At 40.2% G+C, this 26,820-nt stretch overlaps 1 protein-coding gene across 5 annotated transcripts in view; it reads right to left on the reverse strand.

Annotated features, from left to right (window-relative positions):
• TIAM2 (TIAM Rac1 associated GEF 2) overlaps window positions 1-26,820 on the reverse strand; it is an 88,385-nt gene that overhangs the window by 19,996 nt on the left and 41,569 nt on the right. For 4 of the 5 annotated variants that reach the window (XM_030499933.1, XM_030499932.1, XM_030499930.1 and 1 more), the window contains one exon: window positions 11,684-11,787. In XM_030499933.1, coding sequence (XP_030355793.1) covers window positions 11,684-11,787 — 104 coding nt within the window. Of the gene's footprint in view, window positions 1-9,073; window positions 9,926-11,683; window positions 11,788-26,820 lie in introns of those variants that run through there. The other variant, XM_030499934.1, reaches the window with a different exon arrangement.

A 26,820-nucleotide genomic window follows, 5' to 3' on the forward strand; every position in this document is an offset into this window, starting at 1 on the left:
AAAAGGTGTGGCATACAAATATTCTTACAATGATAAAATGAAAAACAAATAGGCAGCTCTTTGGATGACTTCTTTACATAATTGTGTTTGTCCTTTGTTTGAACTTTTTAGCCATAATTACATCAATAAAAAGAAATCTAAATTGTGCTCATTAATAAGTTCAGGCTTGAAGGGAAAAGTCTGCATGTTGATACATATTTACACAAAACCAATCAGGTCTACAGATAGATTATTCTAAAACCAATCTAATTTTAAACAAAACATTATAGGACATGACACCACTGAGCTTAAGAGTTACAAGACTGACAAGCAATTCATTAAAAGGACAACTATACCAGAGGCATAATAAAACTCCCACATTCCCTCTATCACAGCACTGATAGAGTGCAATGAAGCTGAACTATAAGGCTTCATTCCACACTGCTCTTGTGACTGGCTATTGCTCTCCAGCAAATTCTTTTCTAGAACCCAAATGATACACCAAGCCTGGGTATCTATATCCTTGGTTACGAGCGTGCTGCTTCAGAGGTTTCAAGGATATTCACCTTTATACAAGCAAGGGAATGGTGCAGCCTTCTCCTTTAATTACTGCAATTAAACTCACATCCATCTCTTTCCAAATCATTAGCACAACTTGACAGCTCAGCATTTGCCAAACTGCAGAACTCAGTTGCTGAGCAGCTGCTTATCAGAGGAACAATGATGCGAGCCCTGAAACAACATGCTGCTGATAATGATGCACCACAGTAGCAGGAACCTCTCGCTTAGCTGATGTACTATGCCCTTTCTTCCTTTTTGGAGACAGATTCAATGGGTGAGAAGACTATATAACAGAAAACTGAGGAAATGGCCTCGAAGGAGTGAGAGAAGTTTTGCCTGCTCCCTAACGTTTCATTTTTCAATGGACACAGCTTGGTTTAAAAATCCAGTTATATGGACTACTGTGTAGCATGTACAAGGCTTTTCTTATCCACCATTAGTAGTTGCCTCTACAGTACTCCACAGACCCTAGGGATACACAGAGCAATTCTGAAGAAAAATAAATAAATAAAATAACTACTCTATGGAAATTAAAGGTTTACACATTTACATATGGCATTTTAAAAATAACACAGGTCAGGTCACGAGATCCACATTTATTAAGAGTATAACTATACTTTCTGGAAAAGTACTGTTTCTTCATTTCCTATCAGCATGAGTTGTGGCAATTTCAAGCTCTGTTTTTGTAACAGATTATGTCTTAAAACACAGCTCATCCACTGGGACCTGGGAAAAAAAAGCAGACTGCTAAATTTCAGGTCCAAGCAATATCGTCAATCTTCATGAAAAACAATGACAGGCCTTTTCAATTCCATATTAGGAAGTTATTCTTCCCAGATTTGCTAATTAAACCTGTGTTATTAGCTAGCCATATGCCAGCTAAAAGATGTTACCAATTAACAGCTTTTTTTAAAGTATGTATTCATTAGAATAAAACCCATCTATGTTTTAGTAATCCTTCCAGTTCCTACTGAGGGACTTGGATAAATCAAAAAAGTTAAAAACAAGCTAAAAATAAACAAAATTAATGAATGCATTTTCTTTAGCCATTCTTCTCCTCTAGAAGCACACAAACACACACTCAAGCCCTTTTCAAGAACATATCTCCAATGTAAAATTTACATTTAAAATAATCAATCACCTTGAAATACTTTTAAGATGACTGGAAAAATTACATAGCCTTGTTGTTTGTTCCTGTGCTCTTTGAGTAACACACATTCCCTTTACAGACATCTGGTTTTCATCTTCCCATTTTAGAGGCACCACGCTTGATAGTTACCATAACAGTAACATCCTTTGTAATACAGGCTTCCCTCTATTGTCCCGACATGTCTAGGTGCACTTATCTGCATCGAGTTCATTTCCCATCCTGCTTTTGCCCTTAATGCATGAAGGTAAAAGGCTAATTTTGCTCTGTCTGTATATACTTTGAATGAAAGGAAACAGCAGCTTGCCTCTGGGACAATTCTGAGTACTTGTGGGCTACTTTGTAAGTTCAGTCTGGACCACCAGTGAAGCAGAAGCATAATTTGTATATATATTTTGGGTTTTTGAGATATAAGAGTATGTGTGTGTATATACGTATACACACATCTATATCAATATACAATATGTACATACGTATTTTGGACTAAGAGAAGCTCTGTGACATTAGTGGTCTCTAAGTGTTATAAGCTCAGGCTTAATTCAACTGGTCTCCAGATCTCTACAGTGATCTAGAGGGACTCTGTTTTTTACTTTTTATAAATGTGGGTGGATGATTTTTCTGACTATTTTTCTATCGCATTTATTATACTAATAACATGGTTTTTAAATGCCTTCAAAATGTATTTTCAAAGCATAATTTGCCACAGTGAAGACATCAACTTTAATTTGAGTGCTGAAAAAATAGTTAACATTCCAAATGTTTAAAATGAACTACTGTTTAATTTTTAATTTCAAGCATCTTAAATACTGTCTGTAACATTCTCACCCAAAGTGTTTTGGGCTGAATGTAAAAACTTTTCACAAGTGCTAAATTAGAAACTATGGCAACCACTGAGACATTATCTTTGCATTCATCTTTCACAATATATTTTTGCACTATGCCTTCTTTGGAGTCAGAGAGGGTAACACTTAATCTCTTTTTGGTAGCGGGCATACTGTGTTTCAAATGCTAAAAGACCAAATAATCCCCCTGTAAAACACAAATACAGAAGCTCCGAACTCCACATCAACCTCTCCCCTAGTTTTCTTGGGGTTTCATTTAGGCACTACAGAAGGAAATAATCACCATGTGAGTGAAGGTCTATGTCTGCCCACAGTAAGTTAGTAAGCATAGACAGGCACACAGTGCTATGGACAACAGGCAACAAAACATGAAAATCTGGTGGAACTTTCCTGTGCATGACTCAACTGACGCCTTCTTTCAATTCTCCTCCCTATTCCTTCCTTTCAGGTACCTTTTTGTTATCTTTGATTTTGCAGAATCAGGTGCAGGTAGCAGATATTATTCAGTTTTGACATTTCAGGTCTACCTGTGGTCTTACATGTTCCTGACAGCACAAAATAAGAATCAAAGTCTCAATGAAGTGTGTAGACTCTTCCTTAAGGACTGTAGTGGTAGGACAAGGGGTAACGGGATCAAACTCAAACAGAGGAAGTTTAGATTAGTTATAAGGAAGACGTTCTTTGCAGTGAGGGTGGTGAGGCACTGGAATGAGTTGCCCAAGGAAGCTGTGAATGCTCCATCCCTGGCAGTGTTCAAGGCCAGTTTGGACAGAGCCTTGGGTGACATGGTTTAGCGTGAGGTGTCCCTGCCCATGGCAGGGGGGTTGGAACTAGAAAATCTTAAGGTCCTTTCCAACCCTAACTATTCTATGATTCTATGATTGTACCCAGGATGCAGTATCTGTCTGAAATTCTGTATTGCAACTTTGTGAAACTTTAAGAGACTTTGTGTCCTACGGGTAACTGCTGGGCACATGACGTACCTTGACATGCGCTAAAATTATGCTCTAATGCTCTGTGTCACAAGGGGAAAACACATGTATTACAGTCAGCATGGTAACTGAATAGCATCACAGTCTTAAAACAACCCCACCAAATAATCTACAGTGGGCAGAGAGATTACCCAGTTCCCCGGGTCTGCCAGAAGTGTGATTAGATAACTGCCTTTCATTGCAAAGTGAAATGCTGCCATCATATCCTGCACTGCAGGTGACAAGGGTTGCCTTTGGAGGCCCAGGGTGGTGGACTACCAGGCGACTTCCTGCCCTTCATTGGCGAAATCACAAGCATCTCCAGAGACACTGCTGACTGTATCCTGTTGCAATGAACCAGGACTGCTGCCATACGCTTCTCTTTTCACTTGCAGGTAAGCCTTGTGGATTTTTCCCAGAAGACTACAAAGCAAAGCTGCATTATAAGTAATTCTCCTACCAGCCTCTTTCATTTGCAAGCGTCCACACAACACAATTACTTCTCCTGATCAAATCCATCTGTACATTTTACACTGACAACTGCTAAAGTACTTTTGAAAGAATGTTTCCTTCAGCCAGAGGAAAGACAACAAATACCACCCCCAAATGCTAGCAACTCAATGTAATAGCACAAAACAGAGCAACACAAGTTCACACCTCTGCATGCAAGAACTGCAGTCCCCCTTTGCTCTTCTTTCTCACAACTCTTGTGCCTCCCTACCAGTAACTACGCACACAGGTCTCCATCCTTGACCCTAGCTTGACCTAACGTCTGGTTACAGATTCACTCTAAATATAGCACCCTTCATGCTTTAAGCTTTATGGTTTCAAGGCTCCTTACTATGTTAGCCAAACAGTCAACTGTTGTATTTGAATTTGGGACAATCTATACTGTGGGTCTGCTGCATTTAAAGAACTACAGGATCAAAGCAACAAAGTGAAGTCCAGGACTGGGGTCAATGGCAAGCATTCTGTGACCTGTAGTCCATAAATTTTGGTGCCTTCTCTGAGGGATGGAATAAAATACTGAAACCTAAATTAATTAGCAAAATTCTTACAGACTTCTAACAGGCTACAATTTCACTCATATCACTGATACTCTTCTCAAAAGGCACATGGTGACAGCAGGGGCCCAGCCAATGGCTCCACAATTCTGGAGCCAGCAGCTCTGGCTGGGCTCACTATAGGCTGGGCTGTCTGCAAGGGAAGCACAATAATTAGTAGAGCTCCCCATAGGCTTCTGCTGAGCTTTTGATGCAGAACTGTCTCCTCCAGGCACAATGGAATCAAGGAAAACCACTGCTGAGGTACATGCTATGTTCCCATGTTACCTCTTACACTCCCTAAATGCATCTCACATCTGGAAGGAAATGACACTTGTATTGCAGAGAAGTATACATGATTTTGAGAGTACTACATTGCTAATCCCCTTCCTACAAAGAACAGAAAAAAAGGATGTTAATTGCAGACTACTCCCCAAGCTTTTGGATCTCATCAACTGCTAAAAAGAAGTTCTCACAATTAAAATAAAGGAAAGATCCTTAATGTCCTATGGATGCTGAGTAAACCTTCAGGCAGGCAGCTCTCCTGCAATTAATGACACGCTGTGCAAGTGCAAACTGCCTGGGCAATGCAAAATAGGGCTAATGAGAAGCTATTGCCATGAACATCATTTAACTGGGATTGCGTCCATGCAAGAAATAGGTTTGGAGCCATATGGGCATCCCAGTAGCTTTTTCTTCCTCTTATTTTACTTTTGCCAGAGGGACCTCTGTTGAGCTTCTGGTCATTTCTGCTTGGCTTTCTTTCAATGTAACTCAACAATTGATGTTTACTTGATTAGTGGCATTTTACAGTCTTTGCTTAAAATCACACACATTTTTGTTTTGGTTTGGTTTTTTGTTTGGGTTTTCTTGTTGTTGGTTGGTTTTAGATTTTCCCTAGTTTTATTTCAATGTTAATGTTTCTTTGGGGATGTTTTGGGTATAAAGGTCACTAACTGACTAGCAAGAAAGGATGCCACTTATACCACATGGAGAGAAATATGGCTCTGAAACCTACCAGACACATGTTGATATACACACATACACTGCCACACCATCCTAAATGTAATCAAAATACGATTTGTACTTGTCAGTTTTTATGTTTTATGTACCATCATTGTAAATCTTCTTTCTGATTCAGTGTATTTTGGGAAATCTTTAACTTTCTCACTGAAAAGTCTTACTAGGAAACTGTTGGACTTTGATGAGGGAAAAAAAAAACACATTTCTTGACATTTACCCACTGAAAGACAATCATCTAATTCTCAAATACACTCACTCAGACTTATGATCCTTATCTCATCTCTGGAAGTAAGTGAGTGCCACCACCAGATCAAAATAAATAAATTAACCACCACGACCATATATATAGCATTACATTTACTGACAGTGCTAAGAGAAGGTCACTGGGTATGTTTTGAGTAATGGTGTGCTGAACTACCCCACAGCACATATGCTACAAATCACATGCTTGTACAATGTTTTCTAGGTAACAAACCAGGGGAATACATCATTCCTAGCATCCACTTGCTTTCTCCTGGAAAATAAAATACCATTCAAATAATCCATAAACATTGACCAATTGTGTTAATTTTCTGCTGGGATTGGACTACATGAGTAATGATTACTAACTGCTTTTGCCTCTACTATTCCATAGCAACTGTTGCAGTTGCCCCCTTCCTCTCCCCAAAAATCAAACCACATTTTTTAGTTTAACAATTGGGAATTCAGACACTAGCAACAGGACAGACATTCTTTCATTCAGGTTTAAACCTAGACCTGAATGCATATTGTATCTCAGGATTTTTACCATTAAATTACTCTATCCGAATAAGAAGTTGATGGCTTCAGCACTACTTCCAATGAAGGGGTTTCAAAATCAGTTTGAAGACAAAATATTAGTTTTTTCAACTTATGAAAGCCATCCCTTGGGTACATGGTTATGCTGTATATACAAGAGGCCAAAACCAAAAATGTAGCAAACTCTTCACAATACTTGCTGATTTCCATTACAGAAATAGCCATATGAAGTCAGCTAATAGGTAACACAAGGATTTCCTTTTTGAAATCATGACACATATTTTTCATCTGTTGAAAGCACTGTCTTGGGAAACTTGTTGTGGTAGTTGGATTATGCAGAAGTGGGAAGATGGGTTTGCTTTCTGACCCAGCCTCAGCCTCTGCATTCACCCTACTTGGGCACCATCTGACATGGAAATCAGCTGCCCAATTGCACGTACACTTTAGATTGGAAGGGTTGGAGAAAAACCTTGACAGTTCTCCAATTTAGGCAGATTTGCACATTGGCTCCTTGAGCACAGGAAGCGGGACTGCATGCAGGATGACCAAAAACCAGATTCCTCAACATGGTCCCAGACATGCAGAGTTCATGGAAACATCTGCTTCTCACTGCACTTGCAAAAACTGTCTGGCAAGTGGAGAACTGTCCACAACTGGCATCACAATAAACAGAATACACAAGCTTCAACAGCACTGGAAGGATGATCTGATGAAAATGTTCCATCCTGCAGGAGATGCAGATTTGCATTTGCCAAAGATGCCATGCACTTTGCTGACCAGACTTGTCATGAGTCCTTCATCTCCTCACTAGATGGAGGGAAAGTGAACATCACTGTCAAACAGGAGCGGAGAAGCAGTGAGCTGAGCTAATCTAAAGCAGTCCGTGCTAGGGAAAGGTGTTCAGAAATTTTTCACCATAATTTGTTAATTGCATTAAGAATGGTATTCCCAAGAGAAAAGCTTTTTTCCCTCTGCAGTGTGTAGTATTTTCTATTTATTTTTTATTCAGAGGTGCTGGGGATAGACATGTCCTCATATACGCATACTAATGAGAGATCAATAACCCATTCTGAGAGTAGACTGACTATTTTAAGAGTTAACAGTAAAGCAAAGGCAATTTCTGTAAGTCTCTATGTGCAACTTATTCCTGGAATCAATTTTGCTTCATTGTTTGAAAGAAATACAGCACTACTTCAAAAATATTACAAAATCAAACCAGTTAGCCATTCTTTAGAAAGCAAATTCTTGTTAACATCCAAAATTTCTCATCATTGAGAAGAGTAGCTTCCGTTTCTGCATCTGCAATGCTAATTTTTGAAGATGCCAGCATAAAACCATTCTGCATTCATTTACTATTTTTACCATGATTACAAAGCATCACACTAGCTATTTTTACTGGGTTTCTTAGGTTTCATAAAGAACCCTAAGATACAGCTGAGAATATAATGAAGTTATGTGAAAAATTTGCACAGAGTTTACTCTAAGGCTTTTTCTTAAGATCTGTAAAATATTTGAAGTGAAAATACATCTTCCTCCTCTCACACATGCATTTATATGAAGTTCCTTCTTCCTGTTGGTTCAAATTGAATATGATTTTGGAAATACTTATCTCCAATGATACCCAAAAGATTCAGAGCAACTGAAAATCAGATCACAGCAGTCTTACAAGAGAGAGACCATAGAATAGGAGCTACTTATATGGCAAAATTTCACCTTTTAGCTATGTTTGTCTTTCATAAAAGGATATTTTTAATATATTTAAAATACAAATTAAAGATAAGTTAGTAACAGACTACTGAACTTCATCTTAAAAGAAACTGCGGGCTAGAGAAAGTATTTCTAACCAATACAGTTTGCAATTAGAAATCATGAGCAGCTAAAGGAAAAGTTGCATTTTTCATTTGTTCAGCTTCATGCTACTTGGATGTACAGAGAACTTGATTCTTGGCAACTGTCAACATACCAGGATTTAACTGAGCACCAGGAGCACAGACAATTAGTTCTCAAAATGAATAAACACAACTAAAACTAATTGCACTGACAGGCATACTCAATTCCCACATTTTCTGAGGTCCTCTATTCTTCTGTCAACAGCACGCCTACATACTCCAGAACCAACAATTGCAAGGACGACAGCCACATAAACAGTATTTTAACACAGTTAGAAAATGTACTGCAGCAGAACGTGTTAGAAGTATAACACCTAACCTTGTTAAATAAAATAGAAAATAAATTAAAGGTATTAAAGGTATAAATGGGCATCCCAGAAATACAGAGCTGACAAAACTCATGAGCATCTGGAATGGATGGCTCTTGATGTCCATGTGTTTTTAATATTATTTTATAACTTAAGGAATGGCTTCCTTTTCTGGAATGAAACAATCCTCTATTGCCCTTCTAATTGATTTGTTAGTTCTCACATGAAAGGCAAACGTACAACTATTCTAAATTGATTCATTTCTCGGACTACAAAAAATGAATGACTGAATGAACCCATGTTTGAATGTAGTACACACGCAATAAAAGACTCATTTTTGTGAGATTACAAGGCACTTCTGAAATGCCTCACTGTACTTTCAGTTAAGATGATGCTTAAGCTTAGGTTGGTATGAGATGAAAAAGATAATAGTGAAAAACAAACAAAAATGCTCCAAATGAGAAACACAAAATCTAGAAATCAGACATGCAACCATTAAATCCAAAGCTTTAAGACTTCTGTTATTTACTTACATGTTATGGGACAAAATCAACCCAACTTCAAAGGAGTCTGGTCCCTCAGAGCCAAGTAATTACATCTACAGTTGCTGTCAACTGGGAAGTGAGCATCTCTAGCTGTCTCTCCCCTGAAATATCCCAAGCTGCTTGTTCCAGGCTGTGCTCAGAACCTCTTAGCGCCACCAACGTCTCCTCCAGAGAGCTGAGCTTACAGATCTCCTCTCCCCCATACTTCTGCAGCATTGCCTAATGCTGAGCTGTCTGCACTCCTGCTCTCCCACAGGCGTGGGTCAAGTTAGCATGTGCAGGAAACAGAAGGCAAAAGAGAAAAGAAAAAATAAACCCAAATCCAGATGTTGTGCTTTTTGAGGCTGCACAATTTCCTCAAAGTAGCTTTTATTAGCAATAGCTGTTGTTCATCTGGCAAGCAGTCCCAAATCACAGCTATAAAGACAGAAATCATTTTAATTCCTTTTATACCCAATCACAAAAGCACCTACTATATACACATTACCTACATTTACTGTTAAGGTCTGGGTTTTTTTAATTCCACATCTATTGAAGAAATCAAACGGCTCAGATAAAAAGCTCTGACAGTAATAGGCACCCTCCAACAGAAAGACAGCAATCAATTACAAACCATTTGCAGAAATTGTAGAGCTGTCACAGGCTTGTTTACAGCTGCAGTTCAAGTCAGACTGCCTCTGCCAAGCCGTTTTCCCCCCTTGCACCTACAAAACTAGGACACCTTCAGATAATTTGTAAAAGGACACTAGCAGACCTGCATGCCAACCCAAGTGAACTGCCACATCGCATAGCCTGTTACTTCAGCAAATCATGTACGAGCCATTAATACTGCTAGACATGACAGATTTGAGGCTGCAGAGAGGGCAAGGAGCAGATCTATGTTTCCCCCCTTCCCTTTTTTTATCTTTAATTGCAGCACATAATTTAGAGCATTGGAGCATATTTAGGGCATTCAGAGCAACAACTAGTGTACATGAATTGTTCTTGCTGTATTTAAATCCTCCTGAACTCTCCCTAATTTTCTGTCATCTGGCGTATTTGATACAGACGATCAGGACTGGCTTTGTTTTTTCTGCTAAAGCAAAGCTGATGCTCCAGAATCTCCTCCCCTTCATCAGCAGGGGAGCTCAGTCACGCATATCCACACAATGCATGGGGGGGTATGCATGCACCCAGGGCAAGCAGGGCACCCCGAGGCACCCAGGGGAACCTGGCCAAGTGCCAGCTTGATGATGCAGCCAGACACCAAGTCATCCTAAGCGTTGGGGTCACCTGTGCTCTGCTCCTGCAAAGATCACTGTCCCTGAAACACTGTAGAAGCCCTGAAACAGGACAGTATTGAAATCTACGTTTCCCCTTCCAAAGGAATAATGTGTCCTAGGGGGGAGAAAAACCCAGTTTATTCTTGTGTGGCTGCAAAGACTTTTGGTAGTGTAAGCAACGTGTTACATAGGATACAGATTATCTCCATTGGAATCCCCTGTGCAGCAGGAGATGGGCTGAAGACCCACAATCATCGGGCTTCTCCTTACTCTGTGAGGAAACTGCATAAAGTCACCTATATAGACTAAGGTAGATTACAAAATAATTCCAAAAGTAAGAAAGGATCAGCTCCTATAGGTATGGCTAGAGGCACAATAGATCTTCCCTGTTCTGGTCTTCAGAGTTTTTACATTGTGCCTTATCTCTACCAATTTTTCATACAACCTAGTACAAGACAGTAATATATTGCAGAACCGTAAGAACTCTAAAACTTCATTTCTGTTATGCAAGAGTGTAATGCAAGCGTTATCACAAATTTGCTTGGAGGTACAACCAACTCAACAGAAGTAACAAAAATGTTTCTGTTGTCCGAATGGCAATGCCTAGTAAAATTATGGCCACCAACATGAAAACACTCCCATGGTAGCAGTTGGGGGGTTCAAAACAATATGCACTTGAGTTGGACACAAGTTGCAATTTGACTGACTCGGAGCAAAATGGACACAAAATTGCTCTTCAAAGACCAACACATTTGAAGGTGGACATTGATTCTGGGAGCCTCTGTCTCAGCTTCCAAGGTCCTAACTCAGAGAAGGTGTGAGCATCCATTATTCCAACCGAAGTCAAACAGTAACTGCAGACACACAAAGGTTCTCCAAATTAGAGAGTAGGCTCTCCAAGTCTGCAGTCCAGTCTAAAACTACTGATATTAAGCAAGTGTTGCTATGGTCACTGCAATCTTAACAACAAGCCCTAGAAGTACCAGCAAAAAGAAAACATGAACCAAACTGAATCAATTAGAAGGCTGTAGCAGCTTTACTGTTCTCTGAGAACTCGCTTCAAGCAACACAGAAAGATGAATTCGACAAGTCTCCACCTATTTGCCATTTGTCCCCATCACACTGCTTTTGGAGATGCAGCAGCTGTGCCAAAGTTGCTGACCTTTTAGGGTGACCTCAAGATAACAAACCACTAAATACAGGTAATACACATAATTTTTTTTTTTTTTCTGAAATTAGTGCCATACATTAAATTCTTTCTCACAAAATGCAGAGTGTTAACACTACAACACTGTCTTTTTGTTCATAAGGACTGTTATGTCAAGCATGTTCTTACCCTGAAAGGTGGATCAGTTTTCTCCCTGTGTGGCACTTGGTCCAGAATGCCATCAGTACTGCTCCTTTTCAAGCTGGATGTGACATCAGGCACATTACTAAAATCTGCATTCAGAAGAACACAAATAAAGAAATTAGAGGGTTATAGGACAAGAACAGGAAAATTATTTGCTTTTATCTGCAAATACTTTTGGTACTAGCCAAAATAAGAGTAGAGAAGGAATACAAAATTTGTGACCCTCTCCACCCACCAGAAAAAAAACACAAGAGGCCAAAGCAAGGAGCAACTATGCCTGGAAACTCTGCTTTTAAAACAGCAGCTGGGCACTTAAGACTGTCTGAAGCAACGTGCAAATTTGATCCACCAAAATAAACCTAACGCTCTTTCTAGCAGTGTGCTTTCAAAGGTAACATTAACTATAATCAGCACACTCTGTGCTGAGACAACCAGTGAGGATAATTAAATGCACTCAGTAGTTCTTCTCGGATGAGCACACTATTGTTCAACATGACTTAGTCCCGAATCCCTTAAAGATTTAAGAAAAGAGAATGTTGCCTTGGAATAGGCACCACAGTTCATAATACAGACAATATCCCTTCTTGTTACTAATAGTTCACCAAGTTTACTAAGTTTGGAGTCCATGTACATAGTAGCTGGGACATTGTAAAAACCAGAGGAGGCACTGCCCTGCTCGACTTATTGACCGACTGTAGCTTTCAATAACATTTATGTGTAAACTCAAGAGCTATCCAACAATACTGAACATTCATATAAAAATTATGGGCTTTCTCTTTACAGTTCAATTGGCTGCTTAAAATCTGCAGACATTTACATGGAAATTCTAATTAAAACTTTTAGAAGTGAAGAAGTGATTTTTGATCTGAAGTATTATCAATCTGAGTAGCCTCAGATGATGAAATAGTAATAAAATGAAGCCTTGTTTTAATTTGCCGCTTTGTTTTCTAGCCTTTAAGCCTCTAGGGTATAATTCACACCACATTACCACATTTTCAAGCTCTTTCTCAACACCTACAAATGCTGGAGATTTATTTTTAAGTGAAAGGCAAGATTCTCATTTAATCACTGACTCCAGCAACTGAGGTGGTAATTAAAATAAATATCACTCATCTTGCAGTAAAATTATGAGAGCTAGCAATAATGAAATTGTGAAGGACAACAGTATTTCTCTGCCTGGGTGCTGCTGTTGTCCCTGCAGAGCAGGACCAGCTCCTCTCAGCAAGAATTGAATAATATGGACTGAAGCAGGGAGGAAAATGGGAATTTTATGTCCAAAAGAGCACCTTAGGCCCAAAAGAGCACCTTAGGCCCAAAAGAGCACCTTAGGCCCATGAGGAGCCTTCCTGGGAAGATTAAACACGGCAAATAGACTCCACAGGAAAGCCAGAAAGATGCGAATACCTAAGCATGATGTCATCTTGATATTTTATTTTTCCATATGTTATTAAGGTGCCTATGCCAAGCTTAGCATAAAGGTTGACACTTTCCACCCAGATACCAGAGATGTGACTACTCTGTCATTTGCCCATCCTTGCAGAACCAAGGTCCCACTGCTTTTCTCTCCTCAAGCTTTTTTACCTTTTCCTCCTGGAGACAGGTGTGGCTCCTATTATCTCAGAGCCTACATAACATGCAATACCCCAAGTTACCCCCTTTGCAGAAAAAACATCTTACAAAACTCCACCAAACAGCCACCCATCTTCTTTAAGAACTTAACAAGGAGTGTGCCTTGTCTATTTATTTTATCATGCTTTTAGCCCTCCTCCTCCACCAAGCCTGAAAAATTTTCTCCTGCCCTCTCCTTTTAAAATAATTTTGAGTCTTTCTTCTACATATGGGTAAACAGGAATGTCTATTGACTTTCACCACTGTCTACTTCTGGGTTTACAAAAGGCAAGCCAACCCCTAAAACTTGAACTGATTTTTAAACAACATTTTTTTGGGGGGTGAGCCAATGCCAAGGATATTATTTCCCATTGTTTCTTGGTTGTGCTCTTTGTACTTGCCTTCCAGGTTTTATCACTCTTCTCCCCCATACCTCCAAACAACATGCAACTGAGATAGATTCTGCAGTGGCATAAAGGATCTAGAGTTTAACCTATCTAAAAACCTATAAAAAAACCCCTATGTCCTTTCTCTGATTTTACAAAGTGAGCATTAAACACATTTGTCCTTTACGAAAGTAAAACTAACCTACGCAAGCAATGAAGAGAAAGTATAAATGTAGGAAGAGGAAAATAAGATAAAATTATCAGCAGACAACAAGAACAGAAGAAATCAGAATAACACCCCCCAAATCAGGTAACTAGAACACTATATCACTTTGTCCAGATGTCTTTTCCTCCCTTCACCCCAATCTTTGTTTTTCCTTTGTAGTCTATAGGACTGTCAGCAGTAGGTCTATATAGTCTTGACAATTTACAGCATTTGGTATTGACAGAATGAGTTGCTGACGGCAGTAAGGGTAAGCAACAGTAAATATTATTTTAAATAGTAAAACCTAAAAAAAGTTACATGGAAAGAATCCAAGGTGAAAAAGGACATCCTACTGCACGTTGTACGACAAACTAACAGGGGGAGGGAAGGAAGGAAGGACGTATGGCTTGCTGATCAGTTTAGCATCCATATCCTGTCTCCTTTCCTTCTCTTACTGTGGAAGCAGACTTCCTTTGGATCTGCTCCTACAAACCACCAAACTATTCTCAAAGAGCATAGAAGCACCAGTATCAGCTGCACAGCTAAAAACAAAAACAAAACCAAAAAAACCAAAATCAAAGTGCAAAGAAAATGAGTATTACAATGGAGAATGGGTAACTTCAAATGCAAAGCCTGAAGACATCCACACAGCAGCAAATTTAATATTGGAATTCTCTCTGCTTCTGGTACTACATGGAAAGGGAGTAACCAGCCAAACCATACAAAATGTATTTTCTTTGAACATTCAAATTTAGATCTAGCTTTACAATGAGATTCCTGTTAACAAAGACGTTCACAATTAGTAGTGTAAACTGTTACCTTACAGGCAGGTAACCATTATCCTTTCAGGGAAAACAAGCAATAAAACTGTAGAGCCTATGCACAGAATTAATTCACAGCTGTGTGAATATTAAATCATTCTAGTATATAATATTCTGGATCATTGCTGGCCATGAGCACAGGAAAGTATGCAAGGAGATATACATTCCTAAAAATCACCCAAATGTGAGGTCAAATCAGCACTTCCTGACAATTTTTTTTTTTTTTTAATATTATTATTTTTAAAAAGCTATCTCTAATGTTGCTTACCTCACTATAATTACATTACTGACTAGTTAAAGAGAACACGGACTACCTTGCTGGAAACATTGCTTGAAGGGCTTGCCAGCATAGTAATGGTGAGTATACCATGACTCAGTCTGACTATACAGCTCCATTACAGTAGTACATCGGATTTATTCTATTGACATACTTGTGATAAACCTGTCTGGAAGAAAAAAGGGACTGATAATACTGAGTTAAATAAAACTTGGTTTAAATCCTTTAACATAATTAATTTTTCTCTACTGCAGCATACCTCTCCATCCTGTTCACACACACTCTCTCATGTACAGTAAGTTGAAGCGTGTATCACTTCCATCTGGGAAGAACAGGATAGCTTCTTCTGAGTTAGCGAACAAGAGTATCTCCAGATACTAAAATACAAAGTCAGTGTGGTAGGTTGACCCTGGCTGGAAGCCAGGTGCCCACCAAAGCCACTCTTATCACTCCCTCTCCTTAGCTGGACAAGGGAGAGAAAATATGAGAGGCTCATGGGTCGAGGTAAGGGAGAGATCATTCACCACTTACTGTCACGGGCAAAACAGACTCGACTTGGGGAAATCAGTTTAATTGATTACTGATCAAATTAGAGTAGAATAATGAGAAATAGGCATGGGATCCTCCATGGGCTGCAGGTGAATATCTGCTCCATCATTGACCTCCACAGGCTGCAGGGAGACAGTCTGCCTGGCAGCCTGCCTCACCATGGTCTGCACCATGGGCTGCAGAGGAATCTCTGCTCCAGCACGTGGAGCACCTCGTCCCCTCCTTTTGCACTGACCTTGGTGTCTGCTGAGCTGTTGCTGTCACATATTCTCACTCCTCTCTCTGGCTGCAGTTGCACAGGTTTTGTTTCCCCCCTCTTAAACATGTTATCCCAGAGGTGCTACCACTGTTGCTGTTGGGCTCGGCCTTGGCCAGTGATGGGTCTGTCTTGCAGTTGGCTGGCAGTGGCTCTATCAGACACAGAGTAAGCTTCTAGCAGCTTCTCACAAAAGCCACCCCTGTAGACACCCCCGCTACCAAAACCTTGTCACACAAACCCAATACAGTCAGCCTGTGGAAAACAAGAAGAGTAACAACCTCAGATAAATGCTAAAATTCTCAGAGAAGTACAGGAGGAAAATGCCATTATGTGAGAAGTTTAACTACATCATATGAAATACATAACAAACTTTTTGCTTGGTTTCTAGCAATGAACAACCAAGTACTAAGAACCTGCTTAGCACCTTCAGCTACCAATAGCAAAGAAGAATGCCTACAATTACTCCTACAATGTTGTGTCTTGCTGGCAGGCAGATACGTGACTCACAGTCATTCAAGAGAAATTATAATGTAACCACTAAAAACTGAAAGAAAGCATACTTCCTAAGTCATGCTCCTCACTACTCAACATTCAACTAAAAGTAGGCATGGAGCACACAGATGGGACAGTCGGTGAGAAAAACACACACATACAGCATATCCTGGAGCTCTGTACGCCTACAGCGATGTCTCTTCCCACATCACTGTGGTGATACACATACAAGTGGTCAATATGGAAGTTATTCATATATTTGTGAGCAGTGAGGTTCAGTGGAAACACATCCTCTAGCAGATGTGTGAGACAATAATAATCTGTGTTACAACCCCAGCCAAGATACCAAAGGAAATCAACTGGAAAACATCAACATCGACCATCCGGCAATTCATTTACCATAAAGAAGCCATCAACAAATGCAAATGTCACTTATGTCTTTTTTTCTGTTTAATTAACGAAGAAGCCTTAATTACTTTCAAATCAGCACTGCTCTTACCATTTTAGTCACTCACTGCAAAGGCAAAATTACCATGAGAAGAAAGTGGGAACTGAGGATCCTGTTTCTCTTATGATTTTTCTTTTTTCCCCCATAATACTTCAGAACTTGTTCTGGTTTATACCTTTTTTCACCGATTAAAAAAAAATGCCAAATAATCATCACAAGCATGTCAAGTGTTATCACATGTCAAGAACTACGTAGGTGGTGTAACCACCCCCTTTTCAAACTACAGCAAGAGGGTGTGTTTCCACCTGCCACTCTACTGACAATGATAATTGAACACGACATTCCTACTAGCTCTACATGAGAAGACAACACAGCAAAATTAAATGTACTCAGTCTCTCATTCCAAGACAAACTAAGACCACTGCAGGCCATTGTTTTCAGGCCTAGCGGGAGCAGCAGTTTGGTGCATCACTTGATAACTACCCTCAGCAAGTAAAGAGGCACTCTGACAGGCAGTCCTGACCTCAGTAAAAATATAGTGACTATGGCAATATGGAAAATCAGGTTTCCATTCTGCAATGTTTCTGAGATTTCAGACGGTTTGCTTTGCATCAGAATGAAACCACATCCTTTACATTATCCTTAACAGAGAGCAAAAATAAGTAGCTTGACACAAGGATGTTCATCCATGATGTAGGAGAGAGAGATGAAATCACCTGTTCTGTCAGATTCAGGCAAGGAAACCAAACCTGGGTCTGTCTCAGTGAAGGTAAGATGCTTGATTAACAGCTAGTTGCTGTGAATCTTTCCTGGTATCCCCAACTCCACCGATCCACTTAACCATATCACCAAATGTTCCCTACAACAAATAGATTCAGAGCCGAAAGTTCATGGTAAAGCTAGTCCCATAGGACGTGACTGACCCAGGCTGAAATCTGCCTGTCCTCAACAGAGAAGAGTGAGGCAGGGTAGCAATTAATGACTAGAAAATTACATATCTGAGGTGGGTGCAATCCAATTTAAACTCATGCAACTCATCAGAGGATTGAACTTTCTTTAGCTCTCAACATTTTAAACCTGGCATATGAAATTTAAACTCAAAGAGCAGAGATTTTAATAAATGATTCTACCGATGGTGGGGAAAAGAGGATGATGCAGCTGGTGAATAACAAGCAATAGCTATGTTTAAAGAAGGAATGAGAATGTTGGGGAAATCTAATGAGATCTGTGACCTACGTAGTAACCTAAGGCTTTCACAATCAATTCAAGGAAAGAAAAATTTAAAATGTGGAGATAAATGGAAAGTTATGTACATACAGTATGGGTAAACAGACTGTGTCAAACTAACCTGACATCTGCCTTTGATAAATTCAACCTTCTGGAAACTTTGTTAAAAATAAATAAGTAAGTAAGTAAATAAATAAATAAATCTTTATAATATCCCAAGGGAAATTATGAGCGAAAATGAAAAGGATAGGAATTAAAACAAGGCAGAACTGCTAGCAGATAATGTAACAGTAGATCAGTCTGAATGTACTTCTAAGCGAGGAGAGGCTAATGGTAGATTTTGTCTAGCGTGGATTTGGGGACCAATTTTACTTGACATTTTCATTATTTGTTTCATTAAAGAAAATATAATAGGAAGTACTCTGATTAAATACTTTAATTATTCAAAGTTAATAGACTTTATTAATTAAGAGCATGACTGGAGATGCATACAGGAGGTGCAGGATGATCTTGAAGATGAGGCCACAGTCCCATAATGAAATCACATAGAACAAAGTTTCAGGGACCAGTAAGAACAATTGCTTCTATAAGCTGTGGCTCCTCAGTTGGAAACATGAAAGAAAAGAAGCACAGAAGTGTGAAGAAGGGGTTAACAACATGTAGCTGTGAGATAGAGCTACTTAAGCTATGGTCAAGGCCAGCAGATATTGTTCAGTTATAACATTGGCCAGGAATATGTCTCTGTCTTCAATATATGTGTCTTCAGTAAATATGTCTTCAACTAAAAGACTGGCTTTCAACCATCACATAAACAACTTACCTGGGAGCAAAGAATGCAAACACTCTATCCTATTTTACAATGGAATAGGATAAATGTCTCAATAGGGTTGCTGAAAGCCTTGACTAGCAGATGACTGGACTCACTGAGTCTGGAAATTCCTTCCCATCCTAGGTTCCTCTGTCACCAATGTAGCAGGAGTATTACACAGATGCGTAAATACAGCTGCATGGACAGATGGCCAGAAGGCTCTGTCTGTTCAGTAGAGGGCAAGAAATACCTTAAGTTTCGTTGCTGCTGGTGTGTAAAGATACTGGCAAAGAGTGTTTATGGGTAAAAAAACGCTTATATCACAAGTGCACATTGGTGAAGAAACCCCAACAGCTGTCCGGCACCCAAGTCACTTGCTGGTTCCAGCTCAGATGTTCATTTAATAATGAACTCCAGTGGTTACTCTGCTACAAACTGATCTTTCTCTCATCTGTAGTTCTTTGGCACCTGAGAGGGAAATAGGGCTCTCACTTCATGTCCTCTCTGATGCAGTTTTTTATCTGCAGTAGTTAAAACACACACAGAGAGCTTCAAGCTTGGTCTAGTCTGTAAAGGACAGATACCCTGATCTCAGATCAGAGCAACTGACAGCATTTTTAAACACTAGTATTATCCAGTGATTTCAGATAGATGTTTCAAAAGAAGTGGGCACCAACTTATTTCTGAGAATACTAACAGGAATTTTAGCTTGAAAAAAAATCAGGATCTGTAATTAAAAGGGATTACAGGAGGTCCAGTCTATCCACTAGGAAAGAATGCATTCAATATTTTTGCTAATTCCCAAATGCTCTAGAAACTGACAATAAAACACAACACAGCCAATCTTCAGCATGTAGAATATTCTCCCTCTCCCCATTACAGAGAGTTTCCATAACACAGCTGCACAGTTTAGATGGAAATGAGATATTACATTTGGGTAATAAAGTTAAGCCAGGTGTATGGAATGCTGCATTTTTTATTGTTGTGTGAATTCTACAGATCGATCAGTTAATTATGATAAGCTTACAGTTCCCATATTCTTCTAGCCAATGTTAGTATCAAGAGAAAAGTAAGCTTCCAAGAGAAGATAACAAGTATTTCCAAAATCCCTTGTGCAAATAATACTAAAGTCTGAGCCAACTCTCAGAAAGGTACAAAGCCTTGGTGGTCTTAATGCCTTCAGACTTACTGAAAAACAGGGAGTGGTAGGTGAAGCATTCCAGCACTGCCTGGAGAAGAGAAGTATCAGTGTGGTGAACTCTAAAAGTGCTCCCTTGGAGTCTAATACTTATAACTTAAACGGTTCAACCTGGCAGGTAGCACACGTGCTTATTTCTTTTGGTTTGATATAACCAAATATATTTCAGGTTTTCAACAGTATATTTACTCTTTTGTAATGAAGTTTAAAAATAGGTATGTAAGCATTTCCTTCTGTATGCTTTTCCTTTCTGACTTCAAGAAAGATCTTTCAAAAAGTAACAGTTGATCCAAAGGAATTTATTGAATGGCTTTCAAGAGACATTTTCACAATCTCTGTTAAAGAAGGCATCCAAGTTTCACCAGAGATATGAAGGGTTCTGGGTTCACTAGTTCAGTTATTCATAGCTTGCGTGTCTTGTTATGTGAGGATCAGACCTTTCAGTTCTTTGGCTCATGTTATCCCCTGAGATCAGCAGGGAAGGGCCTGCAAATGGCATCCAGGACAGAGCCCATGCAATCTCTGCAGCCCTTTAAATTTCTGTCTAGGTTGCAAAGAGCACATTAACTGTGATCAGGAAGGAGAAAAGCAAGAGAGTTCCGGGAGGAGAATTCAAACTCCTATGAAGGATTCAAGGATTCATTAACTGTCCCACAACAGCCATTTGCACTGGAGAAATTGCTAGCAGAAGTGAGGAGGGTCTAGAAGATGAGGTGTGGGAATAAAGCTAGGTAAGTTCAGTAAAGCTGTAATACGAGAGGACACTGGAGTTGCTCCAGGGTTTCCATCCTGAAGGCCCAGGTCTGGAAACATCAGGAGGCATTTGGAGACATAAAATTCTGTAAGACCTCCATATAAAAGCAGATTTTTTCCTCTAAAGCCTCTTTGGCCAGAGAAGGATGACTACAAATTTGATGAAAAGTCAGCTGAAAAAAAATCAGAGCTTGTATCAGAAGAATGGCCCAGCTCAAGTGATGTGTGGAGAGGTACTTTCTACCTAGGAAAAGTACACTGAAAGGTCCTACTTTACCTCAAGCCTACCACCTCAAGGATCTATTTCCTCTGCATGTCACAGCAGCAAATACACAAACAAATAATTTTGGAGTTTGGTTTTGGGGAGTTTTTTTGCCCTACCAGTACAAGTCTCTATATATGAAAACTGGCTGCTAAGCACTGAGCTTAGCACAAGGAGTTTTTACAGCCATATTTGCTTTCTAGACCAAAAGCTGTCTCCAGGTAGCTTCTGCACTAAGGAAACAGATCTAAGAGAAGGCACGTAGGTTGCAGCCACTGAAGAGAAATATCAATTGAAACATCAATCTGAAAGCCAAAGCAATTTGATTCACCTTTCATCTTCACTGAGGTTCTCTATGAATCTGAGCAAACAACTAAGGTACCATGGACCCTAAGTGCAGGTTCTTACTAATCTCCAATTAAGTTTTCTAGACTTATGGGAGTGTTAGCTCAATTTAGTAATTTTAACTGGAATTTATTTGAGTTTTTATTGCATAGTGCCAATTCAGTTGTCACCCCAGAGCTGGTACTCACAGGCATGTATTATTACTTAGGCATTTCCACTCCAATGCTGGAGTAAATTAAAATTGATTTGCGGGTGGTAGCTGTGGTTATTAACTGTACAGTGGTTTACAGCTTTCATGCTGCTTTAACCAACAGATAAAAAGATAGTGAAACAATAAATTTATTACTAATTCAAAAACCCTTTCCTCTTTTTGCCTAGAAAATTTTCAAGTTCTTCTGAAAGCCTCTGACCTAACTTCAGATACCAACTAGCACATATTCTTATTGGTAAGTTAATATGATTTGAGTCTCCTAGTAGAGGTAACTTTAGTTTCTAGAAAACTAAAAGTGTTAAAGAAATGCATGAAAAATGCACTGGATTTTAATAATTCAGAAATCTTTTAATCTCTGCAAGGTATTTTGGCTTTTATTATTTGTTGTTGTCCGAGGCATTTTGTAATCTATTTTGGGACTGGCTAGAAGGTACATTCTCAGCTTAGCTTCAAGGCTGTAACAACCGGTGTAGCTAGAAACTTCATTCAGAAATTCATTCAAGATGTTAAATCTGGGAAGAAAATTAGCATACAGCTGTCATAACACCAGTCTTCAAATAGGGTTCTTAAACACAGAATTACTAGATGCCTGTCACTGACAAGACAAATTGTTACCAAACAAGACATGCAATCACAGGCCAGACAAGAAAGTTCCCTTTATGGCCCTTCTCATGCATATGTTTTGCCTTCAGGGGGCAAACTATGAAACACTGGAAGGTGCTCTACATGCTTGCCGAAGGACAGTGCAACTAGGCTGCTTCTTTTTGCAGATCTGATACTGCCTAGACAAAGAGAAACTCATACTTCTGCCCAGGGTCTGAAATGCTCAGGCAGGACAAGCCTCTCCTTTGTTCTCATCCTTCAATGAGGGAAGTAATGCTTTTCTTTAAACACACCACATTTTCATGTTTAGAAAAAAACAGTATGTTCATGCAAATATTCTTGCATCATACAGCTTACTTAAGGCATGTTGTGCCACATGCTGAACAGTGGCTTAGCTCCAGTCAGCCACCTACTTCTGCAAGTGTGACTTTCTGTAGGCTGTTTTATGCTCTGCTTTTTTTTCTTTTTTTTTATAAATATCTGCAGAAACATCCATTTTGAAGCGGGAGCAGAGTCCTTTAGATCCCTTGGGAGTTCCTTTGTTAGTTTAACTGTTCATGACGAAGCAAAGTAATTTGACTCATTTGCTAATTCAGTAATCAATAGGAGATACAAATTACCAACATACTAGGGAATAACTGCCTGCAATTCTGTAGCAAGGCCTGACTAGCCCTCTGCATGCCAATGGTATATTTTTACAAGGTTATTTAGCTTTCTAAACTTTCTCTGTCCAAGTATCTGCCAGTCAGACAACTGTTCAGGCTTTTCAGTTTTAAGCTTAACACTTCACACTTGCTTCTCAAATTGTTACTTAAATACATTCATTTCTTAAGTGCATAACAAATGCCTTCTTTATACAGTCTCACTGGAGGCCGGTGTTAGCTGGAGCTAGTGTATCACCCTTCTATTCCAGTTCAACAACTGGAGCTGTGTGACTGGGATATGGAGGAGGAAGATACAGCAGAGCCCATGTTGGGTGGCCACTATCCTCTACAAGTGTCAGCAAAGGCTGCAGCCCACTATTGTCATTAGGATTCCAGGCTGGGGCTACTGGACATGCAGAGGTGCTGTCACTGGTTCTTCTGGTTTCTGCTGCTACTGTGGGATTGATCACATGGAATGGCTTTGGCCATTCTCAGAGGTCATTTGCACTGAGGAGAGTGGGAAAGTAAATGTAGCTGGCCCTGCCCAGGTATCAAGTATACCAACTTACTGGTACATTTTCTTCTTCATCTCAGACTTATAGGCGCAAAAGTAGTGAAAACAGAAAGGAAAAAGGGGGGGGGAGGGAATAAGTTACTTAATAGTTTCGAAAGAATTTGTGGCTAGCTTAGACAATTTTTATAATTACTCAACCTACCTTACCTCTGTGAAACACAGAATATCTGCTGTTTGATGTGCTCTAAGTCATGCCTAAGACACTGGTCTATATCTAGATGTCTCTATCATCATAATAAATCTCCTTGCTGTCCATATTGTCATGCCACAGAATTCAGCAGGACAGGCAATGTCATGATTTATGCCTACATATTGTCACCGAGTCAAAAGGTGCAGCTCCACAGGGTTTAATGGAGTTTACACCACGAAAGAACAATTAGGCCCACTGATTTTACGGGGATTAAATCATAGCATCACTTAGCAAAGCAGAACAGAATGCTCTTTCAGTAGAAAAGCACAACCAAGAGCATTTAAGGCTGTCCGATTTTATAGCATAAACAATCTTCTAATTTGCAGCATACACATCTAGCAGGAAGCCAACAGGACAGTTTGTCAAGTGCCAGCAAGAGCTCATTAAACCAACACTCTTGGGAAACACTCTGCATTGCAAAACATGCAGCAGGCAACGAGTGCTCCTGTGGATCCAGCTTCTGAAGGCTAGCATATACTGAAGAGTCAAATGCTTTCTTTGAATTAACCTCTACGCTGCTATGGTCCTGGGTATTGCCACAGGCCAGACCTAGTCTTTTCCCAGTGATTCACAAGAGCACAGGACAGACACTTGCATTAACAGCACACAAATGGCTGGAGTGGGAGCCAATCTCCCACAATTGTCCAAGACTACTGCAAACACACACCTCACTTCTGAGCTTGCTTTGATGAACAGCCACTGCATGTTCAATCACATCTATGTGGCTTCCTGTTGAAGTAAATTGGGTAGTGATTAACAAGAAGAAAACCCAGCAGTCGTCTATCTTCAGGCAGATAAGCAGTCACGCTGCACAGACAACTACATGTCTATGTTAAAAAGAGGCACTGCATTTCTAGTGTGTTGCCTCACACCACACAAAACCACCAGATGAGATCTACTAGGCAAGAGAGAGCGATGTGTGCAGACCTGCACAACTAACACAGATCAGGACTGTGGGTGTCCTTGGGACTTGGGAAGCTAAGAAGCAATATTCACCTCTCCTGAGCTCGAAAGAGTTTCCTGTGAAAGAATAAAAATTAATTTCTTTGATTCCGCACATGCAGTGGAGAGAAAGCCATGCCCTACAGCACAATCAAGAGAATTTAAATGTTGAAACAGCAGCTAGGTGAACAAACAGGACTTGATTTGGGAAGAACTAAATGTAGAAGTTATTTTAGAAATGTTTCTCAGTTCAGTTTTAGTTTTACTTTTGTAAAAACTAAACTTTATATTAAAAACTTTATATTAAAAGACACTTACAAAATGCTTTAAAAGCTATGGGCAAAAAACACAAGCAGAGTGGTCTGAGCCAGTGCTCCAGGCACAGTTCCCAGTTGCTGGAGTCTACAGACCACCTTAGTTTCACATTCTCCTGACTTATTTCGTTTCTTAAGAGGGACACACAGGTCTTTCTGATATTCAGGCTGGGTTGGGGCTGGAAGAGGATAATACAGGGAGTGCTGTCTGGAGAGGTGTGTGCAGCAACATGCATATAGCCATCTGGCTGCAGAGCCAACCTCCGTTTCGCTTTTCCTCCCTCAACTTGGCGGTATCTGACAAACCTGATTGGAGCAAAGTTTTCTGGAGAAGCTGTGAGTTGCAATAACGCTTTACAGAGGCATCTAAACCATTTAGTGAAGCATACCTGAAACAGAAAGTATCTTGGAACTGAATCCAAACCAATATTAAGACCACATTTTTGAAAAGAATTTAGTGATGTCAAAACGAAGCTTGTGGCTGACTGATGTGCTTTGCTTCTGTGAATGCTTACTAAGATTGAAATCAGAAATGGCTCACGTCTTCGGAAACAGAAGAGCCACTTCCCACATGGGGGGGGGGGGATCCTCCTGATCCTCCTCCTGAAGCAACTACATTTTGCAAAAATATCTCAGTGTTCAGCAGACCAAGAGCTGAAATGTCATTCCTCTTCTCCAACACACATCCCGGCTACTTGTCAAACAGCATGAAGACTGACTCTCTGACTCCAGACATGCTTTATACAATGTGAAATAGGTTCATCAGGAGTGACTCAAAATGGCATGTCCCAGGCTATGCTCCTACTCAGGAATCAGTGTAAGAGGTCGGAAAGCAGAGGGCAAAACCCATACTCCAAAATGGGAACACTTCCTGGAAGTGTTCAAGGCAAGGCTGGACAGGGCTTTGAGGAACCTGGCCTAGTGGAGGGTTTCCCTGCCCATGGCAGGGGGGTGGAACTAGATGATTTTTAAGGTCCTTTCCAACCTGAACCATTCCAGGATTCTACGAAAATGGCTGGAGAGGTGCTCTGTGGGAAGGTCAACTGAAAGAGATGTGAAGAGCACGAGATGAAAGAAGATGAAGAGATGAAAGAGAGCTTGCCACCTCTGACAGTAACTCTCCTTGCAACCCGCTCTCCCCTGGCACCTGCCTGCTCACCCTCATCCTCCTTACCTGGCTCTGGCTCTTGTCAGACCTCTGCACCCACTGGTTCAACTCACTGAGTTTGCAGGGGAGGGGGAAAGAAAGTTTTCTCCTCAATTAGCTTCTTCAAGGGCTCCAGCAAGTGCCGCTGCCAGCACAGGGGTGGGGTGAGTGCTGTGGGGCTGGAAGGGAGGGCTAAGGCAGTGCAGGGGAGGAGGAAGAGGAGGAGCAAGCCTCCCACTTGTCAGCAGCACCCAAGCCTTCTTCATGCTCCTGGGACTACACATCTAGAAAGATGGGCCAGACAGGAACCGAGACCCCATACAGAAGGTAAATGCCATACCCCAAAGCTGAGGACTACAACAGGGAGCAAAGGAACAGTATGCTCATCTTTTTTTCCCGTTTAGCTGTCTAACCCACCCAGATGAAAGCGTGTTAACTCATTAAAGCATATCCAAACTGCCATTCCCCACTTTTTTCTCTCCCTCCCCCATTTTTTTTTTTTTTTCTTTTAATCACAGAGACCTATTTACAAATTAGGGTTGATTTCAACAGTGTCAGCTAACCAGAAACAACAGCTTTTGTGGCAAAAACCCACCTTCTGTGGGGAAAAAAAGAACGTCCAACTCTGACAGCAACTCACATAACCGCAATGGGTTTTCACACCTACTAATGCTTCTACCTCCTGCCTCAGCACTCTATAGATATACCATTAACCCACATGGGCAATCTTGTGCCTTCTCTCTTGTTTATTCCTCAAATATCCACTGGGAGGAAAAAATGAGGCATTTTTTTTCTTCCCCAGTTGTAGGAATTCCAGTCCAATTCCCTCATTTTTTATTTCTACACAAATATTTGTTTT

This window comes from Strigops habroptila, chromosome 10 (genome assembly GCF_004027225.2).
Source record: "Strigops habroptila isolate Jane chromosome 10, bStrHab1.2.pri, whole genome shotgun sequence".
In the NCBI taxonomy this organism is placed as follows: domain Eukaryota; kingdom Metazoa; phylum Chordata; class Aves; order Psittaciformes; family Psittacidae; genus Strigops; species Strigops habroptila.